Genomic DNA, 23,490 nt, shown 5'->3' with positions numbered 1-23,490 from the left:
AGGTCCATGATAGGTATTTTGGGCTGTGTGGTCTCTGAAAGTAGGCGCCAGATTGGGTCCATGGGGGATGACTGTCAGACTAGCAGCCTCTCCCCTAAAAAACTTCCAAGCCTTCTTTGTCCCGTACCTCATGTAGTCCCCTGAGCACCACTAGGGGTAACTCCTGAGCACTGAACAGGGAATAGCCCCAGAGCACTGCTGGGTGTGACCCTAACCTCTTTCCCACACCCTTCCCCGCAACCACCTCAACTCCAACATTGGTGCTGTTGTCACAGACTCTATTTTTGTGCTTGAACATCATTTTCCTTTTGTTGCTCTCCATTGTTTAGTTATGCCAAAGGCTTAAAAATGGAGATCATGCCATGAAGAGTTTTGCAATTTATTTCTTTACTTGTTGTATGCTTTGATCAGAGCAGGACACCGATGGCCGGTGTGAGAGTATAAGTTAAGTAACCGACTGAAAAGTCACCACAGAAAAACTTGTCATCATTCTGTAAATGTTTGTTCAGCTCTACGCCGTTCCCAGGACCGTCTGTGGAATTTGATAATGAATGTGACATGATTTTTCGGCACTCGGGTGAACTGTGGTTCAGTTCTGGCGCACAGTGGCCCCCCTCGAAGGGGTTTCTCACAGAGACAGTGTCCTGTGAGTTGTGGAGTGAGAGAAGAGTTGGAGCTTAGGACCCTCAGTACCTGGGGAATGTGGAATCAGTTAAGGGCAGAAGCTGTCAGGATGGACAGCTGGACAGGTGAGGTACCTGGGCGTGTCTGTGGTCGCGCTGCATATGTTGACATGCGGGTGTTGCTGGTTTTGACATGAACTGCTCTGAGGCCTTGAGGTCTAACATTTTGTCCTTGAAGGCCTTTAAATGACGCTTTCTCAACAGTGAGGCACTTTTCAAACTCAGCAGGTCACCTCCCTCTACACCAGAGCAGTTCAAAGTGCTGACGGTGCCAAGCAAGCATGCGAACACTGGGAGTCAGTGTTCAGACATTTCTGGAGCAACTTGACATTGCAATCGTGTCCAAGTGCACGGAAACCGGATTGTTCTGTTTGAATGGGATCAAGACCTACTTGGGTTCTGTGGGATTTTCATGTGTAGATAAGGCTCATGCCTGACTGCGGCTGAGAGCTGACCATGTGCAAGTGGGATTGCTGCTCCACCAAGAGAAGCCCAAGCAAATAGCGTTAAATGACCTGCTCTTTCACACTTGAAGTTGAGAAGCAGAGACTGTGGGTCCCCAGTCAAGACTTAAACAAACTTAAATATAACTTATTAGTCACATTCCAGTTTCATTACAGGTGTATATTATTTTTATACACATTTTGCATACATGATTTATATATATTTATTATATATACATTGTATGTTATACAATAAATATATAACATATATAGAATAACACATACATAATAAATATATATGTTATATATAATATATATTATATATTATAACACATATTGCACTTAGCACTGTTAGCACTGTTGTCCTGTTGTTCAACGATTTGCTCGAGCAGGCACCAGTAACGTCTCCATTGTGAGACTTGTTCCTGTTTTTGGCATATCGAATACGACACAGGTAGCTTGCCAGGCTCTGCCATGAGGGTGGGATACTCTCGGTAGCTTCCTCCCAGGCTCTCCGAGAGGGACGGAGGAATTGAACCCAGGTTGGCTGCGTGCAAGGCAAACGCCCTACCCGCTGTGCTATCGCTTCAGCATATATTATACATAATAACATGTTATATATAATAAGTCTGTTCTCTGAGGGGAAAAGTTGTGTTAGAGGTTCTGGTTTTATTGCTTCTACATCTACTGTGGGAGTGGATGTACAGGTTTTTCCTGGGAATTTAGTTTGTGTTAATTTTAATGCTTTTTTCCTGGTTTCGTAGGCATGTACTTAAGCCTTGAGATTAACAAACTAACAAACAAACGAAAAGATGCCATGGGTAGGCATGGTGTAGCTACAGTGCAAACATAAAATAGTAGTATTAGTGCAACTTGAAAAAGTTGTAAATTTAAAAAAGTAGGTTCACATCATTTTTTGGCTAAGAGGACTCAGGGGCCACTCCCTGTGCTACCCCCAGACAATGGTGTTCGCTGTGGAACTTGATGCTGTGCTACTGATGCTGTGATGCCAGGGATGAAGGAGGGGCCTTATACATACCGGGCATGTATTTCACCCCGTTGAGCCGTTATCTCTGGCCCCAGGAGATTTTTTTTTTCTTTTTGGGTCGCACCCAGCAATGCTCAGGGGTTATTCCTGGCTCTGTACTCAAAAACTCCTGGCATTTTGTGGGGGACCATATGGGATGCCGGGGATTGAACCGGGTCGACAGTGTGCAAGGCAAACACCCTCCCCACTGTACTATTGCTCTGGCCCTGATATATATATTTTTTTTGATGTGCTTATTACTTCAGGAGGGATTGAGAATGTGATAAGTGCCCTCTGGGTTTGTTTTTGTCTTTGTTTCTGGCCCATACAGTGGAACTCAGGGACTGTTCCCAGTGTGTGCTGGGGTCATCCCAGCAGTGCTTGGGGACCTGTTCTGTCTTACCTTCTTTATTTGGGATTTGGGGCCACACCGGGGGGAACTACTCAGCTCTGTGCTTGGGGGTTTCTCTCAGTGGTGCTCAGGGTACCATGTGGTGCCGGGATTGAACCAGGGCCTGCTGCATACAAGGCAAGTACCTTACTCTCTGTATCACCTTTCTGGCCCTGACCCTATAATGTTTGTTTATTTGTTTTTTAAAAAAACTTATGTCAGTTGAACTTGAATGTTGACATCTTATCAATTCATCGAGTTTTACATTGTTTGCTTTTATTCACTAGACTTTGTTATCTTTCCCCATTCTGCTATTATTACATTTCTGTATATTTGCTTGGCCAGAAATGATCTTCCCCTTTCATAACTGGAATGAATCGACTATTTCTCTCTCCCTCTCTCATCAGCTTTTTAAATGTACTTACTTATTTATGGCTCTGGTGCTTGGGATACACTCAGCTGAGCTCAGGGCTTATTCTTGGCTCTCCACTTAGGGATGACTTGTGGCCGCAGTGCTCAGAGGATTATATGTATGCTGGGGATTGAATTCAGGTTAACTGCATGTAAGGCAAGCACCTTACATGCCTTCCCTACTATCTCTCTGGCCCAGAAAAGGCATTTCTGAAGCAACAGCTGTGTACTATCTCTCTGGCCCCTTTAAAACTTTTATTTTCGTTTTGGGTCACACCCGGTGATGCACAGGGGTTACTCCTGGTTCTACACTCAGGAATTACTCCTGGTGGTGCTCAGGGGACCATATGGGATGCTGGGATTCGAACCCGGGTCGGTCGAGTGCAAGGCAAATGCCCTACCCGCTGTGCTATCACTCCAGCCCCTAAAACTTTTTTTTAAGATCTATCTTAGGCTCATCTCTTGAATCTTTCTAGTACCAAAATAAGGATCTAGGTTAATTTTCTTGTATGCTGATATATAGCTTTGTATCAGAATCTTTTATTAATGAGTCTTCTCCCATTTTTATGTGTTTGGCATGTATTTAACAATGATAAAATAATGTATCTCATGTTTGAACTCTCTCATTCTGCCACCATTTAGCTTTTAAGTTTAGCTCCAAACCTATGAATTTCCATTGTAAGTAAACATAATTTAGTAAGATACTTTACCACCTTTACTTGAGAAAAACTTGCCTTAGATTCCTTCCTTCTCTTCTTCTGGTGCATGCTTCAGTGTGAATTGAAATCTAACCTGTCAGATTTCTTACCAGCACTTTTGGGCATTTGAAGACAGATTGGGGTAGTGGTCTTCGTGGAGGTGTGACTGATTGATGAGAGGACAGGGTAAAGATTTGGAATCTTGTACATCGTCTTTTCCCTGATGCTGGGCTCTAACACATTCTCTGCTTTGATCATGTGGGAATTGGGGAGATGTATCAACTTAGACTTAACATCTTTAGTGAAAGAAACATTTCATGCCATAAAGCGTTAACTTGGTTGTATGAAAGGAAGTATGTTGTAGGACCCATATTTAGATGTGAACAGGAGGGAAGAAAGCATAAACAAGGGTGATTATCTTCTAGGTGGCACATTTAAAGGTCCCCAGTACTGCCAGGAGTGATCCCTGAGCACAGAGCCAGGAATAAGTTCTGAAATTTTGAGGTGGGGATTACAGCTATAATTGTTTAGAGAGGAAAATATAAAAGTTCAGAGACCTATATAGCAGACTGCCTTAGGCCACAAATCTAGCTTAGTGTTTGTGGTTTCAAGTATCTTTATTTTCCCCAGTGAATCCTTCCCCAGCCCTGCCCAAAACTCCTTTTTTTGGGGGCACTGAGGGAGGAGGATTTGGACTGCATGCAGTGGTATGTAGGATTTAACTTGACTCTGACTCTTGACTCTTGACTCAGGGATCACTCTTGGGTGCTTGGGAGACCATATGGTTCCTGGGGTTGAACCCTGGTCAGCTGTGTGCAAGATAACTGCCCTCTCTGCTATACAACCTAACCAACTTCCCTGATTTGAATTCTTTTGAAGTTAATAGCATTTAATTGGAGAATAGAAAAGCTAGTGTTTTTTTTTTTAAATATCACAATGCATGGTATTCAACTTAATGGACTGGCTATTATGATGATGCAGTATTTTTCTAAGAGATAATTACTATACAAAATGAACATTTTTATTAAAAAAAATCTCTTTAGAATGTTATGTAATCTATTGATCAAGTAGTTGTGCTGTATTGCTTCTAGTTGAAAAACTTCTAATTATGTTTAAAGAAATTTACTTTATTAAATTTTTTTAAATTTAATTTAATTTTATTTTTATAAAATAATTCATTACATTTAGTATTCAAACACCAATCCCACCACCATTGCACTTTCCCACCACTGTATTTGGAATGTTTCCACCCCAAATCCCAAATTGTGACCTCCAAAGCAGAATAAAACAATTCATTTTGTATTGTTTGCTATGAATAATCTGCTAAAAATGGTCCAACAAAATTTCCTTAGAGGAAAGTGTGTGAAGATTGTTGTATTTCATCCTGAAGCTATTGTGCCCTTATAGAAGAGATTGCAGACATGTTTGTTAAAGCCAATTAAATGTTGGTGCTACTCTTGGCACATCAGTGGTGTAGAGTATGAGAGGTTGCTCCAGGAATTCTAAAATTTAGGTACAATTGTACCACAGATTCTTTCATGGGTGAGGCCTATGTCACTCTCTTCTTATAAAGCATCTATGGGAGCTTTATTTCTGAATCTCTGGATCTTGGCCATTATGTGGCATGGGACAGTTTGTGGGTGTGACTGCCAAGCTACTGGTAAACTTGGGAGATGGGGGGAGGAGGCCCATTCCTGCTCCCAGTGAGCTTGGAGATCTCAGTCAGGGGTCCCACATACCTGGTTTCTCTGAAGATTCCCTCATGGGTGAGTCCGAGCCCGTGGAGAGCGGCCGTGAGCATGGCTACGGTTGGGTTCTAGAGGTTTTCTGTTAGGGCGGGGAGGGAAACTCAACCCATCCCTTATGAGTTGCCCTGTTGAAAACAGCCTGGTGCAGGCTGGATGCTCTCTTTACTCTTTTAAGAAATGTATTTTATAGGAAAAGAGTCACTCAGAAGCCCAAGATACAGACTATATAATTCTGAGATTTTTGTGTGCTAGTTTACAGTCTGTCATGTTATAAGCATTTCATTTGCAAGTATTTGTTGTTCATGTATAAAGTTGAATTTGATTTTCTCTACAAGCCTGCATCCTATGATCTCGCTAAATTGAATTTTAGTTTTGTTTTAAAATTTTAAAAATTTTAAACATTTTTATTCTTAATGGTGGTTTCATGGATACATCATTTCAGTAGATATTTTTAGTAGCTTGTAGAGTCACTGGAATTACCATGTACACTTTAACTCCAGTAGCAAATTAAGAACATTTGACTTCCTTTTTTTGGTGATTTTTTTTGCCTATTTCGTGTCCTTCTTAAGTTGTATATATTACAATAGCTCATATTTGAACTACAGCTATTATAATATTTTCACGGGGACAAGATCCTTTCATAGGTGGCATATAAACCATATAGACATATTATTGGAGATTGTTAAAAATTCTTTTTGATAAACAAAAATTTAAAAAATTATACTAGGCACCATGGTTTATAAAACCTTTATTAGTAGGGTTTTATGCATGAAGCTTTCCAACTCTGCACCCCCACCAGTGCCCACTTATCTCCTCCACTGTCCCATGTCCTTCCCCCCCACTCCCTGAAAACTGAAGACCAATTCTCAGCAGGTTACTCCCCTGCTCTAATTCTTTATATCTCACCTACGAGAAAAGCTCACTTTATGTCTATCCCTCTCCTGACTAACTGTACTCAACGTGATGCTCTCCAGTTCCATCCACGTTGCCAGGTTTCATTTCTCCTGAAAGCCTAGTGGTATTGCATTGTGTCTATGTACCATAGTTTCTTACCTTTTTTAAAAAGTAAAAACAGGTATTATTTGGAAGTTATGAGGGGGGAGTTGGAATGGTGGGGGGGAAGAGAGCGAGACAGAGAGAAGAATACATTCAAGAGAGAACTGCGCTTCTCCAGAGTAGAGAGAGCGCCACAGTACACATTCCAGCATTAAAGTATGAAGGTATGAAAGTCCACATCTCAAGAGGGGAGACACACCAAATGCGTGTGGCAGCAACACATGTGCTCTGGCAGCATATGTGCAGCACCATCGTTTCTTTATCCAGTCACCTGTTCTTGGGCATTTGGATTGTTTCCAGATTTTAGCTACTGTGAATAGTGCTGCAATGAAGATAGGCATGCAGATGTATTTTCTGAATAGTGTTTAAGAACCCGTGGGGTAGCTGCCAAGAAGCGGAATTGCTGGGTTATATTTAGCTCATATCATGCATTTTTGAGAAGTTCAGATTGTTTTCCAAAGTGGCTGGATTGGTCAACATTCTCACCAGCAGTGAATGAGGGTTCATTTTCTCCACATCCGTATCATCACTGGCTGTTTCTGTTTTCTGTGATGTGTGCCAGTCTAACCGGTGTGAGGTGATAGCTCATTTTTCTGATTTGCATTTCTGATGGTAATAATTTTTCCCCATATACCTCTGGCCATCTGCATACTTTCTTTGAGCAGTCTGTTTATCTTTATCCCTAGTTTTTTGATGGTGTTGTTTGCTTTATTCTTCTAGAGTTCTTCTAGTGCTCTATAGGTCTTGGGTATCAACCCTTTATTGGATGAATGATAGAGAAATATTCTCACCTGGTCTTCAGGGTGACTTTATTTTTGTCATTGTGTCCTTTATGGTGCAGATGCTTTTTAGTGTGATGTAATTCCATTTTTCTTTTTTTTTTAATTAATTAATTTATTTTTAATTAGTGAATCACCGTGAGGGCACATTTACAGATTTATACATTTTTGTGCTTATGCTTCCCTCATACAAAGTTCGGGAACCCATCCCTTCACCAGTGCCCATTCTCCACCACCAGTAAACCCAGCATCCCTCCCACCCTCCCCGATCCCATCTCCCCCCACCCCGCCCTGCCACTGTGGCAGGGCATTCCCTTCTGTTCTCTCTCTCTAATTAGCTGTTGTGGTTTGCAGTAAAGGTGTTGAGTGGCCACTGTGCTCAGTCTCTAGCCCTCATTCAGCCCGCAACTCCCTTCCCCCACATGGCCTTCGACTACATTATAGTTGGTGATCCCTTCTCTGAGTTGCCCTTTCCCCAGAATGTGAGGCCAGCCTCCAAGCCATGGAGTCAACCTCCTAGTACTTATTTCTACAGTTCTTGGGTGTTAGTCTCCCACTCTGTTATTCTATATACCCTAGATGAGTGCAATCTTTGTATGTCTGTCTCTCTCTTTCTGACTCATTTCACTCAGCATGAAACTTTTCATGCCCATCCACTTAAATACAAAATTCATGACCTCCTTTTTTCTGACAGCTGCATAGTATTCCATTGTATAGATGTACCAAAGTTTCCTCAACCAGTCATCCGTTCTAGGGCATTCGGGTTTTTTCCAGATTCTGGCTATTGTAAATAGTGCTGCGATGAACATACATGTGCAGATGTTGTTTCGATTATACTTTTTTGCCTCTCTGGGATATATTCCCAGGAGTGGTATTGCTGGGTCAAATGGGAGCTCAACCTCTAATTTTTTGAGAGTCGTCCATATTGTTTTCCAGAAGGGCTGAACCAGTTGGCATTCCCACCAGCAGTGTAGAAGGGTCCCTTTCTCCCCACATCCTCTCCAACAGCGGTTGCTTTTGTTCTTTTGGATGTGTGCTAGTCTCTGTGGTGTGAGGTGGTATCTCGTGGTTGTTTTGATCTGCATCTCTCTGATGATTAGTGATGTAGAGCACTTTTTCATGTGCCTTTTGGCCATTCGTATTTCTTCCTTGATAAAGTTTCTGTTCATTTCTTTGCCCCATTTTTTTATGGGGTTGGATGTTTTCTTCTTGTAGAGTTCAACCAGTGCTTTATATACCATTGATATCAACCCCTTATCTGATGGGTATTGTGTAAATATCCTTTCCCATTCTGTGGATAGTCTTTGGATTCTGGTCACTGTATCTTTTGCGGTGCAGAAGCTTTTTAGTTTAATGTAGTCCCATTTGTTGATCTCTGTTTTTACTAGATTGCTTAGTTCCGTGTCACCTTTGAAGATAACTTTATCTTCAATATCGTGGAGGGCAAACTGAATCATTAAAGATACCCCTCGCTTCAGTGTCATGAAGTGTTCTGCCTTTGTTATTCTTATTGTAATTGATAGATTTGGGCCTGATATTGAGACTTTTAATCCATTTTGATTTGATTCGTGCATAGTATTCTATTAAAGTCTGATTTATTTATTTATTTATTTGCTTTTTGGGTCACTCAGTGATGCTCAGGGGTTACTCCTGGCTCTGCACTCAGGAATTACTACTGGCGGTGCTCAGGAGACCATATGGGATGCTGGGAATTGAACCTGGGTCAGCCGCGTGCAAGGAAAATGCCATACCTGTTGTGCTATTACTCCAGCCCCCTATAGTCTGATTTTTATTTTTGTATGTGACTAATCAGTTTTCCACGTACCACTTAAGAAGAGGCTTTTCTTGCTCCACTTATTATTTATTGCTCCTTTATCTGATAAACTCTTCCTGTACATGGAGTTCTCTCTCTGGACTCTCAATTTTAGGTCAGTCTGTCCTTATTCTAGTACCACACTGCTAGAATTCCTGTAGCTTCATTGTATGGTTTGAAGTTGGGGAGAGAAGAGCCACTCATCTTCTTTTCTTCTGGTGTTGCTTTGGCTATTTGTGGGGCTTTATTACTCCATATAAACTTTTAACATGGTCTATGTCTTCAAGAAATATTATGCATGTTTTTGTTGGGGCTGCATTGAATCTGTTGTAATACTTAGGGCAAGATGGTTATTGGGCAATACTAATCCTTCCAGTCCATGAAGAGGGAATGTGTTTCCAATTTTCTTCTGTCCTTTTTTACATCTTTTAGCTAAGGAAACTGAGAGAAAGTGAGAGATGATTTTGGGTAGACAAGCGAAGTATCTGCAACAGGACAGTATTCATGAGTGTTTACAGTAGCAGTCTGTTTAAAATTCAGTACTATTCAGATGTGGCAAGGAGAAATAGGTTCAAATTGAACTCTTGGACAAATGACTGATTCTAAGTTTATTTTTTTAAAACAGTGAAATAGAAATGATGTACTTGCCATATTGTTGTGGTTAGAAATACAGATGACACACCTGACACATATCAGACAGGTCTACTTATTAAGTTGTTCTGTTATTAATGAATTCGAAGATCCATCAAAGAGCTTGTTCTCTTGGGAACGCTGTCTTGGAAGAACCCTATCATGCTAATAGGAAGTGAAACTCGTATTCCCAGAGGCATGGACTCAGGAGTGAGGATAAGGGTGATAGCAGGTGCCCACTTCCTCCTGTCCCTTCTACCTCTTCGCTCTCCTTTGGAGCGTCAGACAAATGCATTTATTTCCAAAGGCTGTTCAGCATCTCACCTGATGGTGAGAGTGTGTGTGTGTGTCGGCTGCTGTGTGTGTATGTGTGTGTGTGGGGGGGGGGCGTATCCTGGAGCTCAGGTTGAGGTAGGAAGGTGCCTCTGCGTGTGGTGCTGCAGGAGGGTGGTCACTTGTCCACCAAAGGATCTTTCGCAGGATGTCATGTCCATCCTTTGCTTCTTCTCTCCTCCCTTTTCCTCATTGACTTGGCTAATGTTGTCACCTGTCTCTTTCTTCTAGAATTCTGAAGGTGGACTCTATGTATGCATGAATACGTTTTTGGCCTTTGGAAGGGAACACGTGGAAAGACATTTTCGAAAAACTGGACAGAGTGTGTACATGCACCTGAAGAGACACGTGCGGGAGGTGAGGTGCACTTTTGGAAGACGGCCAGCAGGATCTTTCCCGTAACATCGAATTAAAACAAATTAAAAAATAATTAGACACAGAGTTGTTTATAACAGGATTTCAGGTGTACAATCTCCACCTCTTATCCCCCCCTACCCAGGATGTGACATTGTCTTAGTGTGATTTGTCACATGGAAATTTTACTGTGCCCACATGCTTCTGGTTTTCTTTGAGAATGAGGAACAAAATAGGATCCTTGGGAGAATATCATTGATTTCCTTAAATCTTATCCTATTATTACATTTTTTTTTTGCCTTTTGAGTCACACCCGGTGATGCACAGGGGTTACTCCTGGCTCTGCACTCAGGAATTACTCCTGGTGGTGCTCAGGGGACCCTATGGGATGCTGGGAATCGTACCCAGGTCGGCCGTGTGCAAGGCAAATGCCCTACCCGCTGTGCTATTGCTCCAGCCCTCTATTATTACCTTCTTATGTTTGCATTTTGGGGGTCGAACCCAGGGCTCAAGTATGCAGTTACGCTGCTCCTGAGCCATCCCTGTCCCTGTCTTTTCGTATTTTCCACTGTGGCGCAGGAGGGACTGTGGTTTGGGGTTGCTCCAGGCTAGTTGCTTGGTCAGTCGTGTGGCCCAGCGGCGAGGGAGGAGTGGGGCACAAGCCAGGCTGTGTTCAACCAATTGTTCACTCTCCCCTGCCCATCACCCAACCATATTTTTTTTTTTTGTATTTTTATATTCCTTTTCCTCTAAATTTCTGGTTGGAGTTAGAAAGATATGGGTTGAATGAAAAAGAAATTAAGTCCCGAAGTACAGAAAAATCCAGAACATATTATCAGAAACATTTATCGAATTAAAAAAAATCCTCAAATATAAGACATTCAGATATTTTTATTGAGACTTTGTATATATTTAATTAGGCACTGTGAATTTACAAAGCCTTAAAAATAGTTTATTATTAAAAGGTATGCAATGTTCCAACTTCAGAATGTTTATTTTCAGAGGAAGTTTTCCTGAAAGTTCAAGTTCCTTTGTCCTCACTTGCCCCAAAAGTAATTATTGGGAATTGCTCCTCAATTCTGTGTCATTATATATAATATGTATTTCATTAACATATATATTATATATATTATGTGCAAAAATGTATATATGCACACATTTTTTGGGGGAGGGCCACACCCAGCTATGATCAGGGTTTACTCCTGGCTCTGTGCTTCCTTCTGGTGGGGCTCAGAGGACCAAACGGGGTCCCAGGAATTGAACTTGGGTTGGCTGCGTGTAAGGCAAGCACCCTAACCATTGTACTAACTCTACAATTCCTGTATATTTCTTTCTTTCTTTTTTTTTTTTTTTGCTTTTTTTGGGTCACACCCAGCAATGCACAGGAGTTACTTCTGTCTCATAACTCAGGTATTACTCCTGGCGATGCTTGGGAGACCATATGAACCTGGGTCGGCCGCATGCAAGGCAAATGCCTACTCGCTGTGCTATAGCTCCAGTCCCAGTTCCTATATATTTATTAGTTTGGTATTCATGAACAATACAAAGCTTGTTTGTGTGTGTTCAAAATGTAGCTAAATATTGTAATGCTGGTATCTATATCCCCGGAGTTATATTTCCTCAAATTGGTTTTGAAATCTATCCATGTTTCCATTTATCTGAAATTACTTAATTAATTTTAATAGTGTTTTGATAATGCTTATTAAGTGTACTTAGTCATTTATTATTTTGTCTTCCTACTAATGAAAATTTAGATTGTTTCTTTTCTTTCTTTTTTTTTTTTTGCTTCTGCAAACAATGCAGCAATAAACATTGTTCTACATTTCTCCTGAAGGTATATGTGCATGATTTCTTTAGGAAGTAGATGTATTTAGAAGTAGTAATGCTGGTTCATGGGTGTACTTCCCTCTATTTTTACTAAATATTGTCAAATTTATGTTCCTGTTTGCAGAGGTTATAAATGTCTTGTTTCACCATGTTGTCACTGGTGTTTGGTCAGACTTCTGATTGTGAAGTGGCACCTACATATTTGGCATTTCCTTCTATGAGAAATGAACATGGTTTCCTAAGTTTATCTTCATAATTTCTGGTCATTCTGGTTTTCTCTTCTCTGATTTACCTATTTATGGTTTCAGCCTGTTTTCTGTGGGAGTACCTTCTGACAAGTGTAATGAGTCCTTTTTGCATTCTGGATTTCAAAAATTTGTCTGTTATATGCAGTTTTCTTACAGTCTATGGCTTGTCTTTTTGTATTTTAACCTAATGTACTGAGTTTATTTTGTAGAACAGATTTTATTGTTGTTGTTGGTTATTTTTGGATCACATCCAGCAGTGCTCAAGGCTTACTCCAGGCTCTGTACTGAGGGGTCACTCCAGGCAGGCAGCTCGGGGGACCCTATGGGGTGCTGGGGATCAAACCCAAGTCTGCCACGTGCAGGGCAAGTGCCCTACCCACTGTACTATCTCACTGGCCCTACTCAATTTATTTTGTAGGAATGAATTTTTTGGTGGGGGTTGGGGGGAGCCAGATTCCAGAATTTGATGCCAGGGCCTATGATTTACCACTGAGATACATCCCCAGTGTCAGGCATTATTTACTACTTATTTCCTTTTTTATCTTAATATGTTGTTATTTGGGGGCCTACTCAGAGGTACTCCAGGCAGCTCCTAGCTATGTGCTCAAGGGTCACTGCTGGTGGTGGTCAGGAAATCATATGGTGTTGGGGATTGAAACAGGTTAGCAAGCATGCAAGACAAGCTCCTTACCTCCTGTGTTATCTCTCTGGTCCCTGAATTTATGGAGGAACCCACAGTTCACATTCATGTGTAAGCTCTAGGAAGACAGTGACTTTTGTTTGTTTTGTTCACTACTGCGCCATCAGCACTTAGGTGTGGCGCACATAGTAGGTGTTTCATAATATTTAGTGAGTGAGTGCTCAGAAGGACAGGGCCAAAGTGATAGTACGAGGAGGAGGGCGCTTCCCTTGCAAGTGGCTGACTCGGGTTTGATCCTCAGCACCCCATAGGGTTCCTTGAGCCCTTCCAGGAGTGACCCTGAGTGCAGAGCCAGGAGTAAGCCCTGAGCACTGCCGGGAGTGTCCCACTCTCCCTCCAAAGAAAACAACAACAAAAAACCCAAATGACATATCTCCCTGGTGATTTGTATCACATTTATGCCCTTCAGTGATATTTTGTTAAATAATGGAGCTAACATTTTGCTAGCTATTTTTAGATTTATTTAGCCACACCTGGTGATGCTCAGGAGTCACTCCTGGCAGTTTTGGGGGACTATATGATTTGGGGGACTATATGAGGTACCGGGGATTGAACCTGGGTCAGCTGCGTGCAAGGCATGCTCCTACCTCTGTGCTGCTCTGGTGCCTTTTAGCTATTTTCAGACATCCTAATTTTTTTTTGCAATTGATGTGCTTCAGAGGTGCGTGTTTGTGTGCGCGCGCATGGGTGCATGCGTGTGTGTGTGTGTGTGTGTGTACGTGTGTGTCTGTGTGTGTATGTGTGTGCCCAAGTGCGTGCACGTTCATGCTGCCACAAATTCAATCTAGGGCCATGAGCCTGTGAGGCAAGCACTGCCACTGAGTCACATCCCCCTGGTTTTTAGTTTTGATGGTGTTTGGGGATCTTTTTCCTTTTCAAACATGATGTACTTAGTGGAGCGGTAGCACAGTGGGTAGGGCGTTTGCCTTGCATGCTGCCAACCCAGGTTTGATTCTTCCATCCCTCTCAGAGAGCCCAGCAAGCTACCAAGAGTATCTTGCCCGCACGGCAGAGCCCACCAAGCTACCCGTGGTGTATTTGATATGCCAAAAACAGTAACAACAAGTCTCACAATGGAGATGTTACTGGTGCTTGCTGGAACAAATCGATGAGCAATGGGATGACAGTGATACAGTGGTACAGTGATGTATTTAGCAGCACTGTTCAACTTTCATTTCATGTCTGATAGTTTGTAGACTCTCTTGGATCTTCTCATTAGTCAATGCTGATTTGACTTTCTTCTAATCTCTCACGGTAGCCCAGAAACTTCTTCACACTTGCAAACCATTTTGGCCAAGAGAGTTTCATGGGGCCCTGAGAATAGAGGTTTATAAAATAGGCATACACACAAAATATATAAGAAATCATACATTTGTTAAAGCAATTTTTTTAAAGTTGTATGACACCACGTCACTGCCCACAGTTTACAGTTAGACTCTGGCCTATCAACAACATGTGTGGTCTGCTACATTTTGACCAAGTAAGACCCCCAAGTTGGACAGTAGAGGAGCAGGAGGTGAGGCGGAAGGAAAGCCAGGATCAGATAAGTCATGAACCCAGCGATCAGTTCCACAATAGAATGCTGATCTCCTAACGTAGTGTTTGCATTGATTGCCCTGTCCCCTTGGGGTGGCTCACGGGGCTCTGTGGTGAAGTATGCTTTGCCCCATTTGTCTTCAAGTGCTGAACATTTAGGAGAGCAAGGCACGGGGACCCATGTGGGTCCGGACGCTGGCGGTCGATTGGTGGGATGCGTGTCATTTTGCAAGGTTAACTCGGAGGCCTCTGGCAGCATTATTTCGCTCCTTCCCTGTCCGACCACAGTGCGCTGTCAGCTGAGCGCTCTTCCTCAAGTGACTCCCGTTTCCATCGCTGTCTCTGTCTCTGGAGGCCTGCGTGGGATGACGGACCCTCCCAGCTGGTGTAGCCTGTCTCTCAGCATTTATTTTCTTTTTCTTTTTTGCTTTTTTTGGGTCACACCCAGCGATGCTCAGGGATTACTCCTGGCTTTGCACTCAGGAATTGCTCCTGGCAGTGCTTGGGGGACCATATGGGATGCCGGGGATCGAACCCAGGTTGGCCGTGTGCAAGGCAAACGCCCTACCCGCTGTGCTATCGCTCCGGCCCCCGTCTCAGCATTTATTTTCTTACCATCAATAATCAAATCAACGGACCCCAGCCCCTCCCTGCCCCCTCCAGAGGCCCAGCCAGTCGATCTGTTAGCATCATTCTAGTCTTGACCCTCCCCAGGGGTTCTGCAAACCTTGTCTGAACCCTCTCTGGCCCCCAGAGTGGGCTGCTCTCTTCAGGTTTTTCCCAGAACCTCCCCTTATCCTTTCCAAAAATGGTGGGATTCAGACTTCACAGAGAAAATACGGGGTTTTTCCTTTTACTGAGAAAACAGAACTTTACAGAAAAGACAGAGGCAGTTCTTTCTGGGGACCCGGTGTAGGTGGCTGCTTGCAAGACAAGTGCCCTACCCACTGTACTTTCTCTCTGGCCCCTGACAGCTTCTTTAAAAGGGTTTCTGTACCTTTAATTAATTAACTAATTAATTAATTAACTTTTGTTTTGGGCTCACACCTGGTGGTGCTCAGGGATGACTCCAGGCTCTGCAATCAGGAATTACTACAGTAGTACTTCTGGGGACCGTATGGGATGCTGAGCATTGAAACCCAGGTGCATGACAAGCACCTTCTTTGCCGTACTATCTTCCTAGCCCCTGCCCTTATGATCATCCTGCCTCCTCTTTCTTCCACACACCTTGGCCCCCTCATCTTCCATTGGTCAGCTGAAATAGCCACTCAGCAGCCACATGAGCTGGAGATGTTTTAGCCTCGATTTTACCTGGCTTTACCTCGTCCTTTTTTTTTTTAATGCAGGAGTACTGCTGCTTATTCAGCCATTGATTAAGCTGATTGAATTGGGCATGAACTCCACGTTACTTTTTTTTTTGCTTTTTGGGTCACACCTGGCGATGCACAGGGTCACTCCTGGCTCATGCACTCAGGAATTACCCCTGGCGGTGCTCAGGGGACCATATGGGATGCTGGGATTTGAACCTGGGTCGGCCGCGTGCAAGGCAAATGCCCTACCCGTTGTGCTATCACTCCAGCCCCCACATTACTTTAAAAAAATTTTTAATGTGTTAATTTTATTATTATTATTATTATTATTATTATTTTTAATCACCGTGAGATACAGTTACAAAGCTTTCCTGTTTTTCAGCCGTACAGTGATTGATCACCCACCCTTCCACCACCAAGGTCCCAGGATCCGCCCCCCACCTGGCACTCCCCCTGCCTCTGTGGCAGACAATCTCCCCCATACTGTCTTTTGTATATCGTATTATGAATAGCATAAGATGTGTGGCTGCAACAGTGGCTGCATGCTCCTGGAATTCTACAATTTTAGATAACTAGGATCTGGGAGGCGTCTCTGTAGCCAGCTGCTCAGGTCGGAAATTCTTCCTTGTGTCTCTGGGTCATGGTCGTTAAGGAGCTTCAGTAGCAGCCGGAGGCAGTTTGTGGGTGTGACCTCCAGGGTCCCATGAGGACAGGGGGATGAGAAGGACCGGCCAGTCCCCTATCCCTTCAGGCCTGGGGTTTGTCATCAGTCAGTTCGTGTACCTGCACTTGTCATTGGGTTCTGGAAGTTGGAAGCTGCCGGGGTGTTTAGGGGGCCGGTGGAGGGAACCTCGTCTACTTTGAAGCCGGAGCCCAGTCTGTGGCACAGAGCACAGCTAGCATTGTGGATTGAAGAGCTCCTGTTTCTTAGACCAACTTGATCTCAAGTGGTGGATGAAACAGAGGTCACTGTATTTGGGAAGAAGATCTAGCTCCCCCCCACCCCCCAACCCAAAGGGAAATAGACAATGCAAGTGCCAGGCACAACTTTAACCATTAGATTCCATCGGATTTCCATGCCCCCCTCCCACCCTCTTCCTCCACCATCACCCAGGATGGGGGGTGGGGGACAGCGAGGCTGCAACACTTCAACAAGATGCCTGACACCTCTTTCTGTAGAGAGAGATTTCTAGTGACTTCCAGAACTATTGAATGTGCCTTTGGTACAATTTTGCTTATTTTCTCTCCCCCCCCCCCGTAATTTTTATTTAGGCACCATGATCTGTACAGCTATTCATAGTCGGGTTTTGGACGTACACCATTGCAGCACTGATCCCGCCACCAGTGTCAGCTTCTCACCAGTGTTCCCAGGTTTCCTCTCATATCCCCACAGCCTCAGCCTGCCCTCTTGACAGGCACCTTTCTAGGTTTTGTTGTTAAAAGTTTTTGAGCCTCTTGATTTCAGTGTCATTGACTCTAGTTTGGATATTTGGTTCTATTGTTCTTTGACACCACTTTTGTACCTTAACCCCCTGATCTGGCCGCCATTGATTCTCCTCTGCTTCTTCTCTCCCCATTCCTCCTTCCTTCCACTCTTTCTTTCCTTCTTCTTACTCAGGGGCCAAGGTTGATCTGGGCATTTCCCCATTTTAAACATTGCATTCCCTCATCCGGTTCTTCTTTTTTTTTTTTTTTTGCTTTTTGGGTTACACCCTGCGATGAACACGGGTTACTCCTGGCTCTGCACTCAGGAATTACTCCTGGAGGTGCTCAGAGGACCATATGGGATGCTGGGAATCGAACCTGGGTTGTCTGCGTGCAAGGCAAATGTCCTACCCGCTGTGCTATTGCTCCAGCCCCCTCATCCGGTTATTCTAAAATGACAGACACCCATTGCATTTTACTTATTGAAGTTTGGGGCTCATAATGTCAGTGCTGCAGACTCTATGGTTTGTATATTTAGGTCAATCATTCCTTAACCCCACCTTGACCCTTACCCCCTGTTTATCTCTTGTTTGAAGGAAGTGAGGAGAGGAGAGACGAGAGCAATCTCTGAGAGGGATTCTAAGATAGTCGATGTGGACTGGACTCTAGAATTCAAAAAAACAGGTGTTTGAGCTAAAGCAGAGCCCTCAACCTTATTTGACCTATTGCCCCATTGTCTTTTTTACTAATTTAAATTTATTTGTTTATTTTTATAAAGTTGTTCATGATGATTTACTACATTCAATATTCCAAAACGAATGCCACCACCAGTGCACCTTCCCACCACCATTATTTCCAATTTCCCCAGCCATCCCTCAAGCCTGCCCAAATAGCAGGTCCTGAATAATTTGTTTTATTTGACTTGTTATAAATAATTTGCTAAAAAAATTATAAAAAAATATTTCCTTAGCCATAGCACAGAGGTTGGGCATTCGCCTTTTACGAGGCCAACCCGAGTTTGATTCCTCCGCCCCTCTCGGAGAGCCTGACAAGCTACCGAGAGTATCGAGCTTGCACGGCAGAACCTGGCAACCATGAGCAATGGGATGACAGTGACAGTGACAGTGACAGAAGAAATTGTGTGAATATTGTTTTATTTCACCATGGAGCCATTATGTCCTTGTAGAAGAGAGCACAAACATGCTACAGGTTAAGCCTTGTGTGTTTATATTTTATTAATCAAGATTGGTTGCCTTCCACTTACATCCCATCCAATGTGGTGTGCTATTCCTGGTTCATCATGGTGTTGAGTTTGAGGTGTCTCGAGGAATACAAAAATTTTGAGTGGGGTGATGCAGTTGTAGTTAAAGTTTTAACTGGATGATGACTTTGAGTGTCCCGGAAGCATCTCTGCAACTTGTTGATCTCTTTCAAGATTTATTTATGAGTCTCTGGATCATGGTTGGTTAATGAGGTTATTTGGTACCAGAGGCAGTTCGTAGGCGTGACTGCCAGGCTTCTGGAAGAACAGAGAGATGGGGAGAGGTAGCTCATCCCTGACTCCATGAGATTCTGGAGATTTCAGTCACACAACCCACACAATGGGTTTTCCAGCCCCATCCAGACCAATTTCTGGATGAGGCTGGTCCAGAGCACTAGAGTCCGGCAGTGAGCCTGGTGGTGATTGTGGAGTGTGGAGGTTTTTCGGCTGCTGGGGGTCTGTTTGGGCGGGTGCTGAGCTCACCTTTCCCCTCTCCCTGGGTGCCCTGGATGACGAAGTCTGGTGCAGTGTCCAGAAAGATCTCTGCTATTGCCTCATTTTCATAAAAAAATTCACTCAGTTCCCAGCCAGAATTACTTTCTTTAGGTAAACAAATAGAAAATGGCCCTGAGTTGCACCTGAGTCAGCGATTGGCTCCGACCCCATCATTCCCATGCCGGAGGGAGCAGTGTCGCCTGCCCTGAGAATCACTGAGCTAATGTGTTCAGTAGTTTTGCACTGGGAAAATGTGAATTATAAACATTGATTGGAGAAGTGTTAAGAGCCTAATGTGAGAACCATACTCTCTTCAATGGCAGAGAGTAAATTGCAGGGAAGGAGATTTAGGATTGATTTGGGGACAGCATAAAAAAGTAACAAGGGGTTATACTGTCCTTTTAGCACATTGTTTTGGGGAAATGTGGATTTTTGGCCCCCATACTGTGGTGACTTAGAAACATTTTTTTTAAGCACACAAAAAATATACAGTGTGGGAAAAGTGGGTTCGGCCATTTGAAACAATTATGTTATCATTTTCTCTGAAAGTAAAAGTGTTGATGTGTCAGAGGATGGTGAGTGAGCTTTTACTGCATGACCTTTTGCTAGCTGTGTATCATTAGAAAAGATAGCCCATATCATTAGAAAAAACACTTTTATGGGCCAGAGGAATATGTAGCAATATACAGTGCTTGCCTTACATGCATTTGACCTGGGTTCAATCCCTAGCTCCACATCCGGTCCCCCGAGCCTGCCAGTAATGAATGCAGCCAGGCGTGAGCCCTGAACACTGCTGGAGACCTCCAAACCAAAAGAAAAATAGAATAACGGGGCAGGCACGATAGTACAGCAGGTAGGTGCTTGACGCGGCTGCCCCAAGTTCGATTTCTGGCACCCCATACAATCCCCTGAGTGCAAAGCCAGGAGTGCACCTAAGCACTGCTGGCTGTGGTCCTAAACAAGAATAACCCACTTCATAAGCAGCATTTTAACAATTTTTTTGTTTTCTTTTCAGAAGGTAAGAGGGGCCTCTGGTGGAGCTTTACCAAAAAGGAAGAATTCCAAGATTTTTTTAGGTAATGTAAGTAGTTAAAGAGAGTGTGCCAGGATTGTGTGTGTTTGTGTGTGTGTGTGTACATGTACATGTTGATGTTTGTTTTGGAGTAACAGGTTGTTTACTGCTCTACAATTTGAAAGTAAGAAGAAATATTTAAATTGAGATGATCTGTCTCCGCTTAGCATTTATTGAGTGTTGAAGGATGCTTTTAGCATTCTTATTCAGGTAAGTGTTTTGAAGCAATTATATTTAAAGTGATTGGAGAAGAATTATCATTCTGCTTTGGTCTCTTTCATCACTGCTTTGAAAGATATTTTTCTCACCCTCCCCTTAAAAAAAATATTCACCACACTGCAGTCTTTGTCACTTTTTGCCCACAAATGACTTTTTTTAACCACCTCCCCAAGCTGAATCTGGGATTCACCCCATGTTGTATTTCATCACCATGACTTCTTTGAGCCTCTTTCATCTGTGATCGAGTCTCAGTCTCTGTCTTTAATCCTTGTGACCCTTTGCATGAGTACTGGTTAGATATTTGTAGATGTACCATATTTTGGGCTTCCCTGATATTTTCTTACAGTGATTTTGAAGTCAAGCATTTTTTTCTTTCTTTCTTTCTTTTAAATTTTTTTTTTTTTTGCTTTTTTGGGTCACACTTGTTGATGCACAGGGGTTACCCTGGCTCATGCACTCAGGAATTACTCCTGGCGGTGCTCAGGGGACCATATAGGATGCTGGGAATTGAACCCAAGTAGGCCGCATGCAAGGCAAACGCCCTACCTGCTGTGCTATCACTCCAGCCCCTCTTTATTTTTTATTTTGCTAGAATGCCTCCATGAGTGTGATGTCATGGGAGACTGGAAAAGTCATACTGACCATCTCCCAAATTGTTTGCAGATGCTCTTTCTGAGCATGAGATTGAGGTGTTCTTATTTTCTCCTTCTTCTCCTCCACTCCCTTCTCCTCCTCCTCTTCCTCCTCCTCCTCTCCCACCTTCTTCCTCCTTCTTGCTTCTCCTCTGCTTAGGTTTTCAGGAACAAAAACATTACTATTATACTAAAAAGACACAATTTTTTGGGAAAAAGTTATTTACTTATTTATTTTTATAAAGTTGTTCAGATATATTAAATTCAACATTCCAACACTAATCCCACCTTCCCACCACCATTGTTTCCAATTTTCTCAACCTTTCCCTCTAGCAGGCCCTGAATCATTTATTTTCCGTTGCTTGTTATAATTTGCTAAAAATGATCCAAAAAGATTTCCTTAGAAGAAGGTTTGTGAATAATGTTGTAGCTCACCATGGAGCCATTAAGCCTTGGTAGAGGAAATTACTAACGGTTAAGCCTTGTGAAAGACACACATTATTTAAAAGATAAAGGTATTGGAATTCCTCCCGGGCCTCGCTTCCTTCCTGCATGGCCACTCCGCTCCAGCCTGGGCTCCACCTTGCTGTCTTCTCGCTTTGATTTTCAACTCAAGGTTTTCTTGATGAGGCTTACCTGTCTGTGATTTGCACACCCAGCCAGTATTTCCCTCTTCTTGGATTAGAATTCTGATCAATCAACCAAGCCCCTGATTGCGTGGCATGAGCTTCATAGCTGAATGATTAAATGGCTTTGATTTTGGTTTTAGCCTTCTACCTTTTCCTACTGATGAAGAGAATGCCACTTCTCAATGAGACCAGCACGCATTCTTGAAGCATGCATTCAGAAATCATCAATAATCCCTTTTGGGGCAACTGGGGGAGGGCAGTGGTGTTTGAGCCACACCCAGCCATGCTCAGGGTTTTATACCTGGTTCTCTCCTCCTACATCCCTCCTGGTGGTGCTTAGGGTGCCATAAGTGATACCAAGGATTTAAACTAGTGTCAGCCACATGCAAGGCAAGCACCTTACCACCTGTACTATCTCTCTGGATACTCCATATTGTTTTCTATTTAGATGCTTCACAAATCGATGTTAGCTACTTAATTCTACTTAATCCCATCAAGAATTAATTTTTATAAACTCTGACCTACCTCCGAGCCAGGCTGTTTTCTCTCAGGGTGCCCCAGAGAGGGGGCGAGTTATAACCCTCCCCACCCCAAGGGTCCCAGCCCCAGCAGCTGATCTCCACTACCCAACCACCGCCACGCTCCAGGCTGTTTTCCCGACACATAGATACTTTCCACCCATTTTTCATAATTACCACACCATATTTGATGGAGTTCAGACAGTAGGAAACAAATATAGAGAGCAATATATATATACATATGTATGTATATATACACACATATATACCTCTCAGAGATCCCGCCAAGCTACGGAGGGTATCCTGTCTGCACGAGCAGAGCCTGGCAAGCTACCTGTGGCGTATTTGATATGCCAAAAACAGTAATGGTAGGTCTCATTCCCCTGACCCTGAAAGAGCCTCCAATCATTGGGAAAGACGAGTAAGGAGAAGCTGCTAAAATCTCAGAGCTGGGAAGAATAGAGACGTTACTGGTGCCTGCTCGAGTAAATCGATGAACAATGGGATGACAGTGATACAGTGAAACCCTCACTTATACAGGCCCTAAATGGATACGTCATATCTCCCAGGAGCTGTACATTAAATTTTAAAAATTTTAAAATTTTCTGATTTGGTGGTGATAGAGTTGAGATGGGCTGGGAGTGGTGAAACACAGCCACACCCAGTAGTGCTCAGGGACCAATTTGGCTTTGTGCTCTGAAATGACCCCTGGTGGTACTTGGGGATTATGGGAGGTATCAAAGATCCCAACTGAGGTCAGCCACATACAAGCCACATATAAGGCTTAACCCCACTGTACCATCTCTCTGGACACAGTAGCTTGACTTTTATCCTCCTGGTCATAGTGCTTTTCCCCCCAGTTTTGTGGTCTACAAATTAATTTGTGTGTGATCTGTGTAGGACTGTATTAGAACTCTGGATTATGTAACTGGAAGCTTCAAATACGGTGACTTTCAATAAGATAGATGCTTCATGAGAGGCTGTTGGGAATCCGACCATCCTGACCTGTGGGTTCCAGCTTCATGGCCCAGAGTGGCTGCTGAGAACACAGCCATCACGTCCCCGTTCTAGAAAGCAACCAAGTTGAAGGGGCAAAAACAAAACAATCTCATTGCCCAGCTGAGACAGTTTCTCTTTGCCAACCTTACCTCAGACTCACCCGCTAAGCCCGTGTCCTCCTCTCCAGTCACACAGGCATGGCTGCAAGGGTGCGACTGCAGACCAGAGAGGACCACCCTCTGTAGGTCCTAGC

The 23,490-nt window shown here is 43.3% G+C and overlaps 1 protein-coding gene across 3 annotated transcripts in view; it reads left to right on the top strand.

Annotated features, from left to right (window-relative positions):
- The window catches only part of USP13 (ubiquitin specific peptidase 13), a 151,950-nt gene that overhangs the window by 25,533 nt on the left and 102,927 nt on the right, over window positions 1-23,490 (top strand). For 2 of the 3 annotated variants that reach the window (XM_055128188.1, XM_055128186.1), the window contains exons 2-3: window positions 10,244-10,369; window positions 20,184-20,244. In XM_055128188.1, coding sequence (XP_054984163.1) covers window positions 10,244-10,369; window positions 20,184-20,244 — 187 coding nt within the window. The remainder of the gene's footprint in view (window positions 1-10,243; window positions 10,370-20,183; window positions 20,245-23,490) is intronic. The other variant, XM_055128187.1, reaches the window with a different exon arrangement.

Source organism: Sorex araneus, chromosome 2 (assembly GCF_027595985.1).
Source record: "Sorex araneus isolate mSorAra2 chromosome 2, mSorAra2.pri, whole genome shotgun sequence".
Lineage (NCBI taxonomy): Eukaryota > Metazoa > Chordata > Mammalia > Eulipotyphla > Soricidae > Sorex > Sorex araneus.
Note: the sequence above shows the minus strand (reverse complement) of the source record. Positions and strands in the feature narration are given on the sequence as shown.